This window comes from Dasypus novemcinctus, chromosome 26 (genome assembly GCF_030445035.2).
Source record: "Dasypus novemcinctus isolate mDasNov1 chromosome 26, mDasNov1.1.hap2, whole genome shotgun sequence".
NCBI lineage: Eukaryota > Metazoa > Chordata > Mammalia > Cingulata > Dasypodidae > Dasypus > Dasypus novemcinctus.
The window spans coordinates 47796661-47816804 of NC_080698.1; the positions used below are offsets into that span (position 1 = coordinate 47796661).

The 20144-nt window shown below is 45.6% G+C and overlaps 1 protein-coding gene across 3 annotated transcripts in view; it reads left to right on the forward strand.

Moving 5' to 3' along the window:
- Nucleotides 1-5184: 5184 nt before the first annotated feature.
- The window catches only part of MTMR14 (myotubularin related protein 14), a 45623-nt gene continuing 30663 nt past the window's right edge, over nt 5185-20144 (forward strand). For 2 of the 3 annotated variants that reach the window (XM_058288783.2, XM_058288782.2), the window contains exons 1-5: nt 5191-5508; nt 7462-7610; nt 13516-13624; nt 18743-18818; nt 19146-19206. In XM_058288783.2, coding sequence (XP_058144766.1) covers nt 5350-5508; nt 7462-7610; nt 13516-13624; nt 18743-18818; nt 19146-19206 — 554 coding nt within the window. In that variant the 5' untranslated portion in view covers nt 5191-5349. Of the gene's footprint in view, nt 5509-7461; nt 7611-13515; nt 13625-18742; nt 18819-19145; nt 19207-20144 lie in introns of all 3 variants that reach the window. The other variant, XM_058288781.2, reaches the window with a different exon arrangement.

Sequence of the window (20144 nt, forward strand, 5' to 3'; positions counted from 1 at the left end):
TCTTTCCTCTAATATTTCTTCACCCTTAAAAGCTATACTATTACCCCTAATAACCCCAATAATAATTATTTTTCTTTTCCTCATTTGTGGCCCTTGTCTCCTACAGCTCCTCATCCAATTCATCTACCGAGTTGTTCAAAAAACCGCCCAAGAATATGTAAATGAGGCCTTTCCGTTAGACAACAACTATCAATAACCACCTCAGGATGCAAAACCCCACCAGCCGAGCTGCCAGAGAAGGACCCCCTATGCCCCCTGATAGCAGAAGCAGCCAGAAGGAGCCAATGCCCCCTTTCCTCCACCCTTCATGTGTGAGCCTGGCTGTCCACTCTCAGACCTACTTTATCTTTTATTATTATAATCAAAACCCGAGAATGACAGGACTAGGCCCCATCCCTAGCCCCCGACCCAAATAACAGCCACGACTTGCAGAAACCCCAAGTTGATGAGTAACCTGCCCCGTTGCGGAAGTGCGACCAGCCATTTACTCAGAAGGAGCCACGTCCCGTGATATAGAACAGCCCCCCATCCAGAGCCTACCTGTCCAGATACAGTTCATTTCCTCACAATAGGCAAAGAGGCCACAGGACCCCACAACCCCTCCCGTACCCCTAGAATTCACTGCCCCTTGCCCACCACCCCCAGCCATCCCTATAGGCCCTCCGGTCTTACCCAAGCCCCAACCCCCTCCCGCTGACTCAGCATGTTCCCACCTGTGGATATACTTTATGAATTCATGGCCTCTGCCAGGGCCGGGCTGAAGTTTCTATCTTCAGACCGCTTCCTGTTGGATTTTCTCAATAAATCCTTGCCTGTAATCGCTGGTCTCTGCATCCCAGTCGCCTCACTCTGACATCTAACAGGCATCACCTTGAGTTTGTAAGAAATGCAGACACTTGTGGCCTACCCCAGCCCTTCCAAATCAAAATCTGCAATTTAACAACATTCTTCAGGAGATTCATTTTCACATTCAGGTTTGAGAAATAGATGTCTGATTTAGGATTAAGAACTCAAAGCTAGATCCTCATCAGACCTAATTGAAGACTCTCCCTAATGAACAATGGATTGTTTTAACCATCTGCCTACAGACTTATGGATTCATTCCACTCTATCTAAGGTGTAAGATCAATCCTTCATTAGTATCACCACAAAGAATGCCCCTCTTTCTAGCACATAAAATTCCCAAGTTCACCACTTTAGGTAGCCTCAGTGAATTTCTACACCAGCACTGCTTCCTTTCCTGGCTAAAAAATAAACTCAGCATTTGTTTCCTTGATTTTTGCAAAGGATTTTCTTTTCCATTAGTAATTGCCTCTACAGAACTTGTCCATGCTGCCCTAAACACTTGTTAAGGGCAGACCATGGGCGGTGGACTCGGCCCAGTGGTTAGGGCATCTGTTTACCACATGGGAGGTCCACGGTTCAAACCCCGGGCCTCCCTGACCCGTGTGGAGCTGGCTCATGCGCAGTGCTGATGTGCGCAAGGAGTGCCCTGCCATGCAGGGTATCCCCCACGTAGGGGAGCCCCACGCGCAAGGAGTGTGCCCCGTAAGGAGAGCCACCCAGCGCGAAAGAAAGTGCAGCCTACCCAGGAATGGTGCCGCACACACGGAGGGCTGACACAACAAGATGACACAACAAAAAGAAACAGATTCCTATGCCACTGACAACAACAGAAGCGGACAAAGAAGAAGAAGCAAATAGACACAGAGAACAGACAACCAGCGGGGGCGGGGAGAAACAAATAAATCTTTAAAAAAAGAAAGGGCAGACCATGACCTACTCAATTTCTTGAGGGTTTTCATGATGACAAAAAGCACTGGAAAAAATGGGACTGAGGCTGAAAGGTGGCATGCATATGTAGGAATGAGTGAAGTGATGAGTAGTCAAAAAGGGCATGCAGTCTCCAAAAAGTGAACTGAATACAGCACCCGTATCAGGAGAAAGCACAGACCTTTGGGTGCCAGCAGGTCCCAATTAGGGCTAAAATAATTGAGGTTCAGGTGACTCTGGGTATGTTTAGAAAAGAGTCTTGTGCCTGGAAAACGCAATAATATTGGCTTCAATGCTCTTTTTTTAAAATATTTATTTTATTTATTTATTTCTCCCCACCCCCTTGTTGTTGTTTTTAATACATTTTTTATTTATTTTTAAAAGATACATAGATCACACAAAATGTTACATTAAAAAATATAAGAGGGGAAGTGGATATGTCTCAAGAGATAGGGCTTCTGGGAAGCAGATTTGGCTGAATGGTTAGAGCGTCCGCCTACCACAGGGAAGGCCCACGGTTCAAACCCAGGGCCTTCTGACCCGTGTGGAGCTGGCCCACATGCAGTGCTGATGCGCACAAGGAGTGCCCTGCCACGCAGGGGTGTCCCCCGCGTAGGGGAGCCCCACGCGCAAGGAGTGCACCCTATAAGGAGAGTCGCCCAGCACAAAAAATGTGCAGCCTGCCCAGGAGTGGCACCGCACACATGGAGAGCTGATGCGGCAAGATGACACAACAAAAAGAGATGCAGATTCCCAGTGCCACTGACAAGAATGCAAGCGAACACAGAAGAACACACAGTGAATGGACACAGAGAGCAGAGAGCTTGGAGGGGAGGGAGCCGGAGAAGGGGAGAGAAATAAATAAAAAATCTTAAAAAAAAAAAAGAGAGATAGGGCTTTTGCCTACCATATGGGAGGACCTGGGTCCCTGGGACCTCCTGGGAAAAAAAGAGAAAGCATGCTTGCGTGGTGAGCCAGTGCCTATGTGAGTGCCCCTGGGGCAAGCCGAGTGCTTCTGAGGCAATCCAGTGCTCGCACGGTGAGTCAAGTGCCCATGCAGTGAACCAGTGCCTGCACAAGTGAGTTACGCAGCAATTTGATGACACAACAAAAGAGAGACAAAGGGGAGAGCCATGGTGAAGCACAGCAGAAACCAGGAACTGAGGTCGCACAGGTGACAGGGAACCTCTCTCCACATGAGGTCCCCAGTGATCCTAGAGGAGTAAAAATGAAAAGACAAAAAGAAAACTAGATACAGAAGATCACATAGTGAATGGACATAGACAGTAAACACAGCAGGGGGGAGGGGGAAAATAAAATAAATATTAAAAAATACAAATAAGTGGTTCCCATATCCCCCACTCCCCACACCCCTCCCCCCTCACCCACCAACAACTTCTTTCATTAGTGTGGTACATTCATTGCATTTGATGAGTACATTTTGGAGTCCAGCTACACAGCATAGATTACAGTTTACATAGTTTACACTATGTAACCCAGTCTATTCAGTGGGCTATGGCACGATGTATAATGTCCTGCATCTGTCCCTGCAATATCTTTCAGGACAACTCCAAGTCCCGAAAATGCCCCATATCACACCATTTTCTCCCTCTCCCTGCCTTCAGCAACTCCCATGGCCACTGTCTCCACATCAATGATATAATTTCTTCCATTGCTAGAGTCAGAATAATTCTATAGTAGAATATCAGTAAATCCACGCTAGTCCATATTTTATTCCCCAATCCTGAGGACTCTAGGATGGAGATGCCCACTCCACCGTTTTTGATGTTTTTTTTTAAGAATTTATTTTATTTATTTCTCTCCCCTTCCCTTCCCCCTCTCCCCTTGTTGTCTGCTCTCTATGTCCATTCGCTGTGTGTTCTTCTGCATCCACTTGCATTATACGGTGGCACTAGGAAACTGCATCTCTTTTTGTTGTATCATCTGGCTGCGTCAGCTCTCCATGTGTGCGGCACTATTCCTGGGCGGGCTGTGCTTTTTTCACATGGGACGGCTCTCCTTGCAGGGCACACTCCTTACAGTGGGGCACCCCTATGTGGGAGCGCCTCTGCATGGAATGGCACTCTTTGCATGGGGTAGCACTGCACGTCGGCCAGTTTACCACATGGGTGAGGAGGCCCTGGGGATCGAACCCTGGACCCTCCATATGGTGGACAGATGCTCTATAAATTAAGCCATGTCTGCTTCCCCCCACTCCACCTCTTAATTAAGAGGTGGCTTAAATCCCACATGGCTGATTGATTGGATTCTCCTGCTTGCAGTTGTAGACTCTCTTGGTTCCTTGGTGTGGTGGTTGACTGTCCTCACCTCCTTGTTAGCTGACCTGGGTAAGTCCAACGAACTGGAGAGTAGGTGTTACAACTCTGCTGAGGCTCAGGGCCCAGCTGGCACTTAGACAGTCCGGAGACTGAATCTCTGGGCATACACCGATTCCAGCGCCAACCATAGGTTCAGTAAAAGAGACAGAAGAGTCATGTATAAAGAAGTCACATCTGAGTTCAACTCCATCACACGCAGGACCACAAATTTGAAAGCAGGGCCCACTGGCAAGGCACCGGACTCCAGAGCCATCTGCCATGACCAGGTGTCTCCATAGCCCTCAGGAGCACCACTACCTGTGGTTATAGCTACTTTGGCTGTCTCTGAGATTGCGCTGAGATGTACGAAAGCATGACCCCCTGATGACCTCCCGACTCATTTTTAAGTCTCTTTGCCACACAACTCATTTGTCTTTACCATTTACACCTTTATCCAATATTATGGCTGGGATTTGCTTTAAAATAATTCCGCTGGGAGGGATTGGTTAAACAAGATTGTCGTGCGTTCACTATTGTTGAAACTGATTAATGAGGGTGTGTTATACTTTTCTCTCCACTTCTGTGGATGTTTGCAATATATTAAGAAAAAAATAAAGGACTTTTGAATCCTAGAATTTCAAGGCCGCTCACTTTACCTTCTCACCCTCGGTTTCTTCCTCCGTAAAAAGGAGTTGATATTAGCACTGTAGTTACCGGGACTTGGTGAAAAGGTAATGAAGGCATGGAAGAAAAGTGCTTGATGAAATCTACCATTATTACATGGTTGTCAATACTAATTTGCTTCCTTCCAAGGGTTTCCTTCTCCCCTCACTGTAATGGTTTATTCCACTCTTCCTCTGTTTTTTTTTTTCCCCCAATGGTTCCTTCAACCAGATTCTCCAGCCACCCCCGACTCGGCAGCCCCAATGGTTTGGCCCGGCTTCCCCAGGGGAAACCCCGTGGGGCGGAGCACCAAGCATCTACTAATGGCCGTGGTCTCCTCCGCGAGATCACTTGGAACGCTCCGCTTCGGGGTGGGCCGGTAGTCGTGGGGCAGGGCGCGAGTCCCGGGCGCTGATTGGTCAGGACCGGCGTAAACATCCGGCAGGGTGGGGCGGGGCCGGAAATTGAAGAAGGCGGCGGTAGCTGAGGTGGTTCGAGAGGTGCCGAGGACTCAGTCGGTGCCGCAGGTGGCCATGGGCCGGGGCCTGGACCGCTGAGGGGAACGCGGGGCGCCGAAGGGGACGTTCGGCTTGTCATGGCTGGCGCTCGTGCGGCCGCCGCTGCTGCTTCGGCGGGGTCCTCGGCCTCTTCCGGCAGTTCGATGCCCCAGGAGCCGGGACTTGGGGAGCTGCTGGAGGAGTTCTCCCGGACTCAGTACCGGGCCAAGGATGGTAGCGGGTCAGGTGGCACGAAGGTGAGCCTGGAGACAGAGGGAGCAGGAAGAAGAGACCCCTGGTTTTGGGAGTCAGTGAAAAGGCTGAGGTCAGGGATCAGAGTGGAACCCGCACTAACCACCCTAATCCCTGGCCGAGGAAGAGGAGAGGTTCTGGGGTCTGGACCCAGAGAACAAGGGTTGTGTTTGAAAATAAAAAGAGGAACTGGGGTCAAAATGAGCCAAGGAAGAAGGTCCTTTAGGTTACAGGCAAGAGATTTGGGTATCAAGCATCAGAGCTGAGAGGGCCAGGTTCAAAGGCTGGATAAGTGGAGCTAAGAGAGATTACTGTCCTGTGCTTAGATGGCTGTGGAGGCAAAGTCCTACAAATCTAAAAAATAAAAAAGAGGATTTCTCAGATTCAGAGGTCAGAATGAAGGAACTGTGGGGATGGTAGGAAAGCATGAAGCTAAAAGATGAATGGGAGGTGTAAACTCTTTACACAGTCCCAGGATGCTTTAAGCCTATCCCTATCCCTTCCTCTCCCTACAGATCAGAAGGACAGTCTACACTTTCTGTTCCCTTCTTAAAACCAGGTCTCAGTTCCTTTTTCTTCCCCCTTTGGTATTCCCCTTAGTCTTTATACTGCCACACTTGGAAGGCTGCCAGTCTGGTCACACCATCCCCATCCTAGATACTCTTTGGTGGTCAGATGGGAATCTTGCTGACCTTATCATCTTTCCTTCCCAGTGTGGTTTTTACAGGGTTAGCATCATGTTTTCCAGTGAGATTCTGTTTCATCCTGGTCTAGGAAACTCTTGTTTGGTTCTAGGGGTTACCTAGCCTGGAACATGCTGTAGTAGTATCTACTGGTCTCTGAGGTAACTCAGGAAAGACTTCAGCGAGGATGGGGACTTCCCCCTCTCCAAATGACCAAGTATTTTTTCAGAGTGTAGGCTAAGGTCCACCTCTTTCAGAATCAATTGGGGATATTATTTAAAATAAATATTAGGGAAACAGCTGTGGCTCAAGCATTTGTGCTCCCATTTACCATATGGAGGACCTGGGTTCGATCTGTGGGACCTCCTGGTAAAAAGTAAAGATACCTTGGCCTTGTTGTAGACCTAAGTTCACACTTCTGGGAAACCAGGAATTCATATTTTTAACAGGATTCTTAATGATTCTAATGCACTTTAAGAGTTGAGAATCCCTGGTTTAAACCACTGTGACTTTTCCCCTCCCCATTGATAGTTCATGTCTGAGTGGGCTTTAAGTAGGGTATTTTGAGTGGGTGTTAAAGGGCTGGACCCCTTCTCTATCTTAAAGTCCTTTAAGATTAGGGTTGCTGTAAATTACACCTGAATTTCATTGTAGCTAGTCTGAATGCCAGTCTAGGGTGCCTTTTTGAAAACAACGGTTTCCTGATCTCTTGCAAATTTTCAAGATGTTACAGTTTTATACATCTTTTTTTGTGGACCATTCCCTGAGCTGTGAACAAAACAACAATTTTAGGGAGAGCTGTTCCTTCTGTGTCATAGACAAGTGGTATATAAGGAGACAGCTTTGCACCTTGTACTCATTTCACTGACTAGAGCTTTTAGTTACTGCTCCATAGCTTTAGAATGTGGAAAAATCTGGAGCCAAGGGAAGGTAATGGATTAAAGTAATGTAGAGCCAGAGTTCCTAGTATTTTATGGATTGTGGACCTCTTTGAGAATCTAATGAAAGCAATAATCATCCTCCCCAGATGATTAATACACCTGATTTCACTTGCAATGTTTGAGAATTCAGAGGCTCTCCCAAAACGTATCACATTTGGGGTCATGCACTGTACATATTTAGGGTCTGTGATCTAGCAGCATATTTTTCCAGCATTAAGTTACAATCACAGATATACATGCCATTCCCAGTGACCTCTCCAGGTTATAGACTGCCTAATTCTCACATATAGAACCCCAGAATCATCTTCATGTACAGGTCTGCTCCTCTGTACAGGTTGATCGCATTGAGAAGAGATGTCTGGAGCTGTTTGGCCGAGACTACTGTTACAGCGTGATCCAAAACATGAATGGGGAGATCTGTGGCCATTACCCCCGGCACATCGTGTTTCTGGAGTATGAGAGCTCTGAGAAGGAGAAAGACACGTGAGCAACCTGTGACCATGGTGTACTTGTCTGGAGATGCCCTGACAGCTCATCCCAGGGACGGGGAATCCAACTGCTGCTGGGCAGCAGCTGGGTTGGGGCAGACTCACTTACCCAGCTGTTAAGCCTTTTTTTTTTTTTTCAGGGTTTGTTGAGTTAGGTTGGCAAGGTAGCTTGGCATAGAATGAGGGCTTTGGGGTCACAGCTCTGGATTTCTATCTTCACTAAACCCCAGAGCTCATTGACCACAGACATTTTTTTATTTTTTTAAATTTCTCTCCCCTCCCCGCCCCACCCCCAGTTGTCTGCTCTCTGTCCATTCGCTGTGTGTTCTTCTGTAACCGCTTCTATCCTTATCAGCAGCACTGGGAATCTATTTCTTTTTGTTGGGTCATCTTGTTGTCAGCTCTCCGTGTGTGCAGTGCCATCCCTGGGCAGGCTGCACTCCTTGTGTGCATCAGCACTGCACATGGGCCAGCTCCACATGGGTCAAGGAGGTGGGGGGGGTGGTTTAAACTGCGGACCTCCCATGTGGTAAGCAGATGCCCTATCCATTGGGCCAAGCTTTCTTCCCGACCACAGATATTTGACTTCACATGTCACCTCCTTGAACCTCTGTTTTCCATTTTTGGGGAGTGTGGTAGGGGAGTGGGGAGTATACTGTGTTAAGATACACTTGAGAGCCCTTTTCCTAGATGTAGTGCTTAAGAGCCTTAGGTCTGGAGTCAGACTGCATAAGTTAACATCCTCCGCCACACTTTGACTGAGTAACTAACCTGAGGCACACTATTTAACCTTTTTGTCTTTAGTTTGCTCATTGTTAAGTCTCTTCCTCATGTGATTCTTGTGAGAAGTAATTAGAATTCTGGAAAAGTGACTAATACAGTCCCTGATGATAAATGGGGCTAATACAAGACTGATGTGGTTATTGTAAGAATTAGAAATAAGAGCTACCATTTACTGGGAGTTTTATGTGAACTGAGTGCTTTATGTGGGATAACAGTTAATTCCAAAGTAGATATAAAGCACCTGGCACATACACGTCAAATGGCATAACAGTTGTTTGACATTAACAAATCATAAAAGTAGTGAAGTTCCAGGAAATGCCTTACATTGATCTCAGAATTTGTTCACCTAGTCTTCCAGCTTGCTGATCTTAAGGGAATTCCAGCAGCTGTTATCACCAGTATTTATTGTACAACCTGCTGATGTACTGTGGTAAGTGTACAGTAGAGGCGTGCTGCACAGTACAGTACACCTTGACCCTCAAAGTGTGGCTATCAGAGCCTCCAGGAACTTGGTAGAAATGCGGACTCACAGGCTCCATAGCTACTGAATCAAAATCGCAGTGTAAAAAGAGGCTGATTCATGTGCACATTAAGATTTGAGAAGCATGGTTGTAGGCAGATGGGAAGAGTGATTAATTCTGCCTATTTGTAGGTAGAGAGCCTTTAGAGCTGGACTTGGAAGAATGAATTGTTGTTTACCTGAAATGTCCTTAGGAACTTGCATAGAGTGATCAGGCCACAGATTATGATACATGTGGATTATGTGTGGGTATTAAGCATGGTTTTATTGTGGCAGTATCTCCTGGGTGATTCCTTAAAATTATACATTCTAGACTTCTTCCCAGGCCGTTGGAATAAGAACTTTTAAATCTACATTCTCGGAGAGCTCCCTTAATGAGTCTTATATATGCCAAAGCCTGAGAACAACCACAGGGAGGCAGTGAAGGCTTTCAATCAGGAACATCCAGGTCAGGAACTGAAGGGCTAAGGCTTAATTTCTTCATCTCTAAAACAGGGATACCTTCAAGAGTGCCCATCTCACAGGGTTGTTGTGGAGTTCACTGAGAAGATGAATATATTAAGTTAAGGATTCTTGTATGTTGATCACAGAAATTATCACATCCTCAGTTGTAAAAGAACTCCAGAGTGTCAAGCCTAAAGAATTGGGCTTTGTTATAGTTCAGTTTATTTATGGTTATTTTCTATTCCTGACTCCTTCCAGGGGTAGGTAAACTGGAATTCCATAAAACCTTAGGCTGATGTTTTTGAACAAAAGCTCTTTTTCCTTGCCCTTTCGTTTCTTTCCACCCTTCTTCAGTGCTGTTCGATGGTTCAACCTCTGGGTCCCTGGGGCATTCTGATATAAATCTCAGCTGAGCTGTAGTTAAGATGGCACTTCTCAAACTTGACCTTCTGAGCAAATAGCTTGGGGATCTTGTTAATAAGCAGAATCTGATTCAGTAGCTCTGGGTGGGCCTAGAGATTCTGCATTTTTCTAACAAGCTCCCTGGTGATGTCAGGCGACTTTGAGTAGCAGTATGTTAAGGATCTCAGTCTTGGTTTCCTCACAGTAACTTTTCCTGTAAGAAACAAGAGCTGACTGAATCTAGTCCTTGAAGCAAACTGAGTGCCTATGTTTGTCTGACATTGGAGGTTCACATACACTAGCACAATTCGGTCCTGTAACCACCCGGTGAAGAAGTTGGTATCATCCTCATTGTAAAGACAAAGAAGTTGAGGCTCAGAGAAGTAGTTTGCCTTTGCCCAATGTCACAGAAGTAATAAGTTAAAAGCCAGGTCTTCCTAACCATACTGCATCTACCTGTTTGGTTTCTTCCCTCCTCCCCCCCTTCATCGCCAACACTCCTATCTTGTATTCACCTTCCAGGCCACGGTCTCTCCATAGCCCTACTCTAGAGGAGTTACCAGTCTCCTTTTACCTTTCCTTCTTTGTGAACCATTGAGGCGATGTTGAGAGGGTGGTGCCTCTTTGAAAGAAGAGGAGCATGATACGATTTAGTGGGAAGAACTAGAGTTTTTTGCTTCTTTACATATCCAGTTTTAAGATTCATATGAAACTGAGATTGAGCTAAAAGAATAGAACTGGACTCAGGAAGTGGTTTGGTTCTGTTAACCCCTTTCCCCTATTGGGCTCATCATCTGGGAGTAGAAGCCTGACCAGGGATATATGAACAGCCAGGGCATGTGTTCAGTCAACAAGTGGAAGCCAGATAGATTAAATCCCTGCCTTTAGTTTTAGTGGGTACCACAGAACAATATATAAGCAATAACAAAGTCAAAAAGGGCTGGAATTGGACATAAAAGTGAGGAAGTGGGCAATGGTGACTAAGACCTTGGGGTTGAGAATCCCAGTTCCCCTACTTACCTGCCCTGAGATCTAATCTCACTAAGCCTCAGAGTCTTCATTTGTAAAATGGCACTAATGGGGACTGCCTGAGGTCCTGTAGGTATAAACCCTGTACTGTGCCTGATATCCATTAAATATTTGTAATAGTAACATTTATTTTAAGAAGTTTTGGGGCATGTGATGGGAGCAGCTAACTTGATTTGGGGAGTGTGAAAGTGATCTAGGAAGGCTTCCCACTGGAAGTTACATGACAACAATATTGTCTTTAAAAATAGTCTTATTTCTCTGTAAATGATACTTAGAAGAGAGAATCAAGTAATCCAACTAAATAAAATCAAAAGAAATCTCACCACCTGGTAAACTCTTGTAAGAAATCTCAGTGCATATGTTACAAGCAAACAAGTCTACATTTATTTATTCAAATATGAGTATCATGTGTCAGACACAGCTCAGTGCTTAGTAATAAAAAGACTCTAATGACAGGAGGTAATAAAAATAAAAACAGGAACTAATGAGAGAGAAAACAGTTGTTTCTTTGGGTGGGCAACCTGTAAAACAAACCACTAGCCTATCAAGAAAAGACTTGTCTCTACATTAGACAAGGAGCCCGAGAGGGAAGCGATGTTGTCCACCTTGGTTTTGTAGATCATGTTTGTTGAATGGAAGGACTTAACCTGGGAGAATCAAAGGCAGCTTCAAGGCATTTGGAGCTCAGAGGGAGCTACTGGGATTTGCTAAGTGAGAGTAAGTTGCAACAGATGGTACAGACTGGAATCTGTGATAATGGCCTGGGGCCACCAGTAGGTGAATGGAGGCACACCTGGAGTTCAGTGAAGGAAGACTACTGTGATCAGAAGTGTGGGTACTCTATATAACGTCATGAAGTCTGTTTAATTAGGTCATTTTGTACTGGGGTGCCTCTTTATTTCCTAGAGAAACTAAATGAAGGGAGGGTTGCAGAAAACTGGGTCCATGGGAGCCATGGGTGTCCCAGGGGATGACTGGTGGGCCCATTCACCCCAGCTTCTCAAGTTTGTCATTCTTTTGCCTGCCTTCAAGAAAGAAAAGCAAAATTAATTACAAAATATCTGAAATCAGACCTTTCAGAAATATATACCATGGGAAGTACATCTTCTTTTCACTCTTTCCAAGAATATCAAACTCTTAATCCTGGTTTATATTTGAAATTAAATTTCAGACACCTACCTAATGATAGTTGTATTTTTAGTATCTGTGGCTTGAGAATATATTTACTTATAAAGGCTACTAAGAATTCAGCACTGTTTTGAAAGACTTCAAGGGTTTTTTTTTAAAGACATATTTTATTTATCTCTCACCATCCCCTCATTGTTTGCACTTGCTAGTCTTTGTTTCTTTAGGTGTCACCAGGAACCTAACCTGGGGCCTCTGATGTGGGAGGGAGAATCACCTAAGCCATCTCTGTTCTCATTATGTTTTTCCACTTGTGTCTCTTATTGTATCATCTTGTTGTGTCAGCTTGCCATCCTGCTCATCCTCTTCAGGAGGCACCGGGAACCTCTGCTCCCTGCTTTGTTGTGTGTCTCATTATGTTTTTCTTCTTGGGTCTCTTGTTGTGTTGTCATCTTGTGTCAGCTTGCCGTGCCTGCCCATCATGCCAGCTCGCTGTCTTCTTTAGGAGGCACTGGGAACCGAACCACAGACCTCCCATGTGGTAGGTGGGAGCCCAATCACTTAGCCACATCTACTTCCCAAGACTTTGAATTTTAACCCCAATAGCATCCAGATACACTTCAGAAGGAGCCACATAAGTGCAGGACTTGCTGACTTATTCTGAAGCAATATTTGGGCACATGTGTGCATGCAGAGCCAGGCAATAGCACACAGATCCCTAGGAGGGTTTAAGTGTGGAAGGAATTCAACCCCACCTAGGACTTGGCCTGAAATTTCAACTCTCTTAAGTAAGGAACATGTTTTCTCTCCTTTCTGCTAGGCTACTCTAGTAGCTGGGATTTTTTCCCACACTTTAACTGTTTATTCCTCTTGTTTTCCTTGCTACCAAAGGCTGTGACTGGCTGAGGTGGGGTCTTACTCAGGTTGGTGGGTGAGTCCTGGGAGCTGACCCTGATTTTAGGGAAGTATGATTTCATATGAGTGACTTGCTGGAGCTCATTAGATCTGTGTTCTAGGAGTCCCCTTAGCAAACCCACTGCATTAACTACTAAGCTTTTCAATGCTACAGATAACTTCTTTCATTTCCATTTCCTTTGCCCCAGAATTCCCTGTCCTCTTTGCTGTTTGGCCTATTAAAGATGGTGAGAGTATTGATGTGGTATCAGAGGGCTTATGTAGAATGTGAGCCTTCAGTTCATCTTGCCCTCTAAAAGATTACAAAAATGACCTTGCAGTTTCCTGAAGGTCCCCATCATCCCCTTTGTCTTACCTGGGAGTGAAAAATTGTACACCCTAGTTGTAATTAACATTCCATTTGCTATGTATATTTGTGTATTTACCGTGACTTCATTTTAGCTCCTTGTTTTTTTCATCTTAAAGATTTTGAAATTAGGATAGCTTATATTTTAATACCTATGATATAGTACTTTTTTCTTTCCCTGAAAAACTTCATGAATTTAAGAGTTAGAATATTTATTAAATTTCAAATGAGTATTCACACACAGACCTAGTTAGAGGTGTGTGTATCCACCCCCACACACATACCTTCTGTTCACTGAGAAGCCAGCCTGACCTGCCTTCCTTTCCTGCGCATTAGGTTTGAGAGCACCGTGCAAGTGAGCAAATTGCAAGATCTCATCAACCGCAGCAAGATGGCCAGGTGCAGAGGACGGTTTGTCTGCCCAGTAATCCTTTTTAGGGGCAAGGTAAGGCCATACCATATCCTCACACTTCCTGAGACCCTGTTCTGGAGTAACTGACCTCATGCCAAGTGTAGGGTCTTTTTTTTTTTTTTTTTTAAAGATTTATTTTTAAATTTATTTCTCTCCCCTTCCCCACCTCCCTGTTGTCTGTTCTCTGTGTTCTTTCACTGTGTGTTCTTCTGTGCCTGCTTGTATTCTTGTCAGCAGCACCCAGAATCTGTGTCTCTTTTTCATTGCGTCATCTTGCCATGTCAGTTCTCCGTGTGTGTGGCACCATTCCTGGGCAGGCTGCACTCTTTCCGCGTCGGTGGCTCTCCTTGAGGGGTGCACTCCTTGCCCGTGGGGCTCCTCTACACACAGGACACCTCTGCATGGCACGGCACTCCTTGTGCACAGCAGCACTGCGCGTGGGCCAGCTCACCACACGGGTCAGGAGGCCCTGGGTTTGAACCGTGGACTTCCCGTGTGGTAGGCAGATGCTCTATCTGTTGAGCCAAATCCGCTTTCCTGTAGGGTCTTTTTGTTCTTCATGTTTGGCAGCTGAATGTCAAGTGGCCACTGGGTGTGCAGTGCTGTAGGAAGCAGACCAGAGAAACAGACCAATTCTGACACTGCCTTCCAGATGAGTCTAGGTGAGGAAGAGATGTTCACATCAGAGTACCCACCGTGTGTTCTGGCGTCAGGCTGCCTAGCTCAGATCATGGCTCTGTTACATCCTGGCTGCATGACCTTGAGCAAGTTACTGAATCTTCTCAAGGCTTCCAGTTTTCCTCCTCTATTAGAGGCTAATGGTGTGGATTAAATTGAGTTCATTCATTGTGTTTGCACATTCTTTCAATCTTATAACTCAATAAATATTTAGTGTTTACTTATCATTGTTCCAGGCCTTGAGATTTATCAACATGTAAAACAGGCAAAAATCCTTACCCTCATGGAACTTACATTCTAGTGACTATTTTTCTTGGGCTCTTCAGTGTGGTTTTATTTCACCTCTCATAATCTTTTGGCATTAGTGATATTTCCATTTTTTCAGATGAAACAAAGGCTCCAACTGGTAAAATAATTTCCTCAATTTTGCACACTTAGAGAACAGGGATTTGAACTTAGGTCATTCTTATATCAAAACTCCCTCAAGATACCACACCACCAATTTAGGACCATGTGGTATGCTCTCAACTAAGTATAAGAAGAGTTACCAAAGAGGGACAGTAGCATGGACTGACAGACCAGTGGCCTCATTGAGGGAGCAGGATTGGGCTTAGAAGTGGGAGGGGGAGTGCTGAGTAGAGTGCTAATTGGCAGAAGAGATGGGAGGATTCCAAGCAGATGATACAACATTGGCAAAGGCATGAAGGCAGGAGTGGGAGATGGCCATGAGACCTGCCTGGGTGGATTAGGGGGTACAGTTGGAGCAGAGAATGGAGGGGACTAAATGAAGTAGGCTGAAAGCTTTGTCAATTATGTTGCATTTGCCAGGAGTGCCACCATGATTTCTGAGCAGGGAAGTACAAGAGTAAGGTAGTATTTTAGGGAAGGTTAATCCAGTAGTAGACTAAAGTAGAGAGAGGCTGGAGAAAGGGAGGTGTGTAAGAATGTAGTCCATTTATGCATTTAGCAGATATGAGTGCCTCCCATATGCTAGGAAGTAATCACAAAACTGTGGTTACAGTAGTTTGCAGACTGTAGCTGTCCAGGGCTAGTATTGAGGGCCCAGAGCAAGGCAGTGGAAAAAGAGATCTGAGCGTTGTTTCATACCCTAGGTGTGCCTTTCTTGTGTAAAATGGAAGAACAACAATGAGGAAAGGGGAAGTAGGAAACTAGACTCTTCTGAAGGCTTTCTCAGGTCCTAGGATTTTAGGAAAGTGTTTATATGGTCCTTGGGTCCCTGACATTGATCCTCTTAGAGCTCTTTGTTCCCACTCCCCTTTGGAAAGTTCCCATGTTCCTGGAAGTTTAAGCCCCACGTTAAAGACTGCTGCTATCTAGAGCACACTGCTAGTCACTATAAGTTGCAGAGAAATACTCAAACCAGCTTTTCCCAGAGTGTTCTGTAAGGATTTGTTTGTGAAATGAGTTTCCTGTCAAATAAGAATGAGAAATACTGCATACTAGAATTAGTCTAACTTTCAGACTCGAGATTCATGAAGTACATAGACACGTGTGCACTGACACAGTACAGGCTCTGAACAGTCTTACAGCAGAGACACCTGTGTATCCTTGTCAAATCTGGTGTTTCTTTATCAGTTGTCTGCAGAATATAAGTAACAAACTTTTCTGAATGCATTTGGAAAATTTCATTCTAAACATCTTCAGATTCTTGGGACTTAGTCTAGTGAGGGAGCTGTACGGTGGATTGTTAGCACTTACATAGCTAGGCAGGTCTGTGAGAAAAGAACCATAGGCCAGCTGAATTCAGAGGAGCACTAAGTCACTGCAGTAAGGGATTAGCCAGAGAAGTCTATGGCATTTATATGTTCATGAGGACTTTCTGATTAATACGGTTTTATTCTTCCTTTGCTCCCTCTCATCCAGGCAGTGAGATAGCCATTTCATACCTCTTAGCTTCCCCTGACTCAATGTTAATTAATACCTACTTGCATACCTTTTATTCTAATTGTGGGTTTAAATGTCTCTCCTTTCCTCTCTGCTGTGGTCTTTTGAGAGCAGTGTGGCCTTGTCTCAGTGCTGTACTCCCAGCACCTAGCTAAGTACCTGGCTTGTAGGTGCACGCTCAGCTAGTCTTGGATAGGGCACTGCCAGGCTACAATTGTGTAGGGACACAATTGAGTAAGACAATCCTTGTCCTTGTGCAGTTCAGTTAGTGGGAAAGGCAGGTGTGAAGAAGTAATTGAAAGGGTCGCTGAGACAGGCCGGGGAGTGGGGCTGGTTCCCTGGAGGTGTTGTGGCACAGGGCGGGCACTTGGCAGCTTGTATGATGGCGTCAGGTCTGTGACCAACCCTCCTTTGAAGTCACGGAGCCTTGGCAGTTTGGCTCAGCAGCCACAGAAGAGGGTATGTGTGCTCTGAAAAGATGTATCAGAAAATAAAGCAAAGGAGAGTGAGTTTGGGTGCCAGAAGCTTAGATGGATGGCAGCTGGTGGACATGATAACTCATGAAAATCAAACCAAGCTGGATGCCCTCTGATTATTGTTTTACTCTACACAATCAGACCTTTCCCTTCTCATTGGAATCTTAGGGGTCCTTAACCTAGGGGGGTGACACTTTCCTGTTAAATCCCTCCCTTTTACTGTTCCTAATTACATGGAGAGCAAAGACTTTTCACAGAGGTTGGGAGTGGATAGCATCCAGGAAAAAGTCCAAAGTAAACTACGGTATGTAAATTTTTTTCTGGAGATAATTTAGTTTTTTTGTGTGTATGTGTGTTTTTGTTTTTGGACAAATTTAGTGGATTTTTTGGTCTTATTTTTATTTAATTCTTCGTTTTCAATTTTAAAGGTTAGCTTTAGATAACTTAAATGTTACATAAAAATATAGGGGATTCCCATATGGCCCACCCTCACTCCTTCCCACACCCTCCCATATCAACAGCAACCTTCATTAGCATGGTACATTTGCCAAAATAGAACACTTCAGTAGGAAGCATTGCTACCAACTGTGAACTGTAGTTTGCATTATAGTTTACATTTTGTCCTGCACAATTTTGTAGGTTATGACAAAATATGTAATGGGCTGTATTCATCACTGCAGTGTCATGCAGGACAGTTCCAATGCCCTGAAAATACCCCCATATTACACCTATTCAGACAAATTTTGTTTTCATCAGATTTTCAAAGTGCTCCCCTGTCATAGTGCATTATACATAGCCCACCAGGAACCCCAACCTTAGTCCTTCTACAGGAGCCTAATCTTTCCACAAACCAGTTCCATCCAGTAGCACTGAAAAAGCACCCCACCCCCGTCCCAGGTTATATGCAGGTTGCTTTTCCATTGCCCTCCCTCTCCCTTCCTCAAGTTCCTACTACCTCAGAGAGAACCAGAGAGGATCCACTAGTTTCTGCCCTCATGCCTTCCCTTTGAGGGGACCTATAGCCACAGAAGTGTTGTCTTTCCATTTTCTTCTGCGTAGAGGAGAAGCCTTCTGACAGCGTTTAGCAGTCTTCCAGGGATCCACTTTACTTTACCACAGTGTGACCCACTCAGAAGTGAACATCGTCCCCCTCTGTCTCCGTATTGCTTCCCCACTAGCTGGTGATCCCGTAATGGGCCTGTGTTCTCCATACCCAACCTCACTGCCGTCTCGGTCTTGAGCTCAGTGCTGTTGCTAGTTTGCTTCCCCATCACCAGATAACTCTGCCCAATTACCCAATCCTACTGGATCTTCTCAAACACAATTTATTACGAGGCACAGCCTTAAAATTAGATATTGAAGTTCATGCCATCTGGCTAGTTTCTGGGATGCTCGCTCTTGAAATGATCCCTTCAGTGATGAGGAAAATAATAAAAGAAGTACAGTTATAGTTAGTTCATGGCTTTGATAGGGAAGAGAGAAGATTTAATTTCTAAAAAAAAAAAAAGCCCCAAAACACTTTCCTCTAACTGATACTCCTGCTACAAAGGTTGCTCACCCCTGTGCTGAACAGGTTCAAATAATTAAAAGCACCTAGGCAATGGAGGTGGGGGGGTCTGGGTCCAAACTCTAGTACTCCCCCTCCTTATTTGACTTGTGTCCAATAAGTGCCGACACACATCTTTTTGATAAGGTTAGAGGTCACTTGACCTCCCTGAACCTAGTTTCCTTTGTCTTTGAAATGGTAATAGTGTCCTCTGCGGGGTCTACCACTTGGGCTTGTGCAAATTTGGTAAGAAGGTGGGTGTGGCATTTTCAGTACACAGGCAAACAACCGCTGGGCTCTATCCACTGCTGTTAGCAACCTTTTAGTGCCTCTCATTTGGGACAGACACCCCCTCCCCTCAATGGAGACTGTAGATTAAGTTCTAGGAGCACTTCAGACTGACTGCTGTTTCCTTGCTGCTGATAAACTTTGGGGCATGCTCCTGGGCCCATCTTGCTGCCTGGAAGAATCAGGGGTCCTAGCTGCTCCTTCAGCTGCACTCACTTAGAAAACCATCAGGCACTGAAAGTGCTGTTTCTCTCCCAGCACATTTGCAGGTCTGCCACGCTGGCCGGATGGGGGGAGCTGTATGGACGCACTGGCTACAACTATATCTTCTCAGGTGAATGTTTCTCGGCTTCATCTGTGACTAAACAAAAACGCGGACATAGGGAGCACCTATCCTGTGACCTACAGGTGGGAGAGCTGGTAGGGAACAGGGGACTGCTGCTTTCATCAGGGACCAGGAGGCAAATGGGATCTGCATGAGGAGATGCTTGGGATAAGAAGACTATGGGCATGTGGTGCTGAGAGGCACCAGGGTGGCCCTTGGGGTGGAGCCATGTCAGCCCAGCCCACCCATGGTACCGTGGAAAGAAAGCGGTCGGGAGACCTGGCAGAGACCTGTGCCACCAGCCTTAGGGTGCTGACAGATGGGTTTCTCTGGCAGGGGGTGCAGATGATGCCTGGGCAGCTGCAGAAGACGTCACGGAGGAAGACTGTGCTCTTCGGTCAGTCTGGGTCACTGTGGGTCGGGGATTGTGTTGGGGATGGGCCATCTGACCAGTGTGACCATTTTCATACTTGTGCGTCACCGCTCCCAGGTGAGCGGATGGGTCTTTTTCTCAACTACTACATCCGTGCCCCAGGAATAGGGTTGTCAAAGTTCATCTGGTAGCTTGACACCAAGGCTGCCTTTATTGAATACCTGCAGCAGTCTGTCTCCATCCTGACTGAGATGGAGGCCCATCTGAGACAGAGCCTGGACATCTGTGTTTGCTTTAAAGCCCTGCCAAGCTCCACTGTGTAGCCAGGGTGCTGATAGCTCCCCTGCCAGGTGCTGCACAAGGTAAAGGTTCTGTCTCCACCTGCTAGTCAAGCAGTCTGGTCCAGAAGACCCATCTAGAGACTAGAAGTTTCACAGCTGCATGCTTGGTACCATAAATAAGAGTTTGATAAATATTTTGAGCGCCTGTGAAGGGAGAAAATGGGACTGGTTCACACCATGCTTACCCCCTTTCTAAATGTTTGTTAAAAAACACTAGAGGGTATTTTGGAAAAGCTACTTTGCATATTTTTTACCATATGGCAAGTCTTTAACTGGTGCAAAGGTCTCTGGAATGCACACAAGCACCCTGTGAAATCAGGTGCCCCAAATCATGTTCGATGCACTTGGGGGGCTGGGCCAGGGTCCTGCCTGTTAACTCTGAGAGCAATGATTCTGGCTGACCTTAAGAATGTTTGGCGCTTCCTCTGAGACCAGTCAACCTCTGCCTCAGCCAGGGCATCTTCTGCAGCACACACTGCTCTGGGCGAAGATACTGCTGGGAACAAAAGAGCAGTGGGCATTAAAAAAAAAAAATGGTTGGTGACTGTTCTTTCTGCTTTTGCCTGTATCTGCATGGATGATCAGAAGACAGCCTGGGGATTAGAAAACTCTTATCTTTTT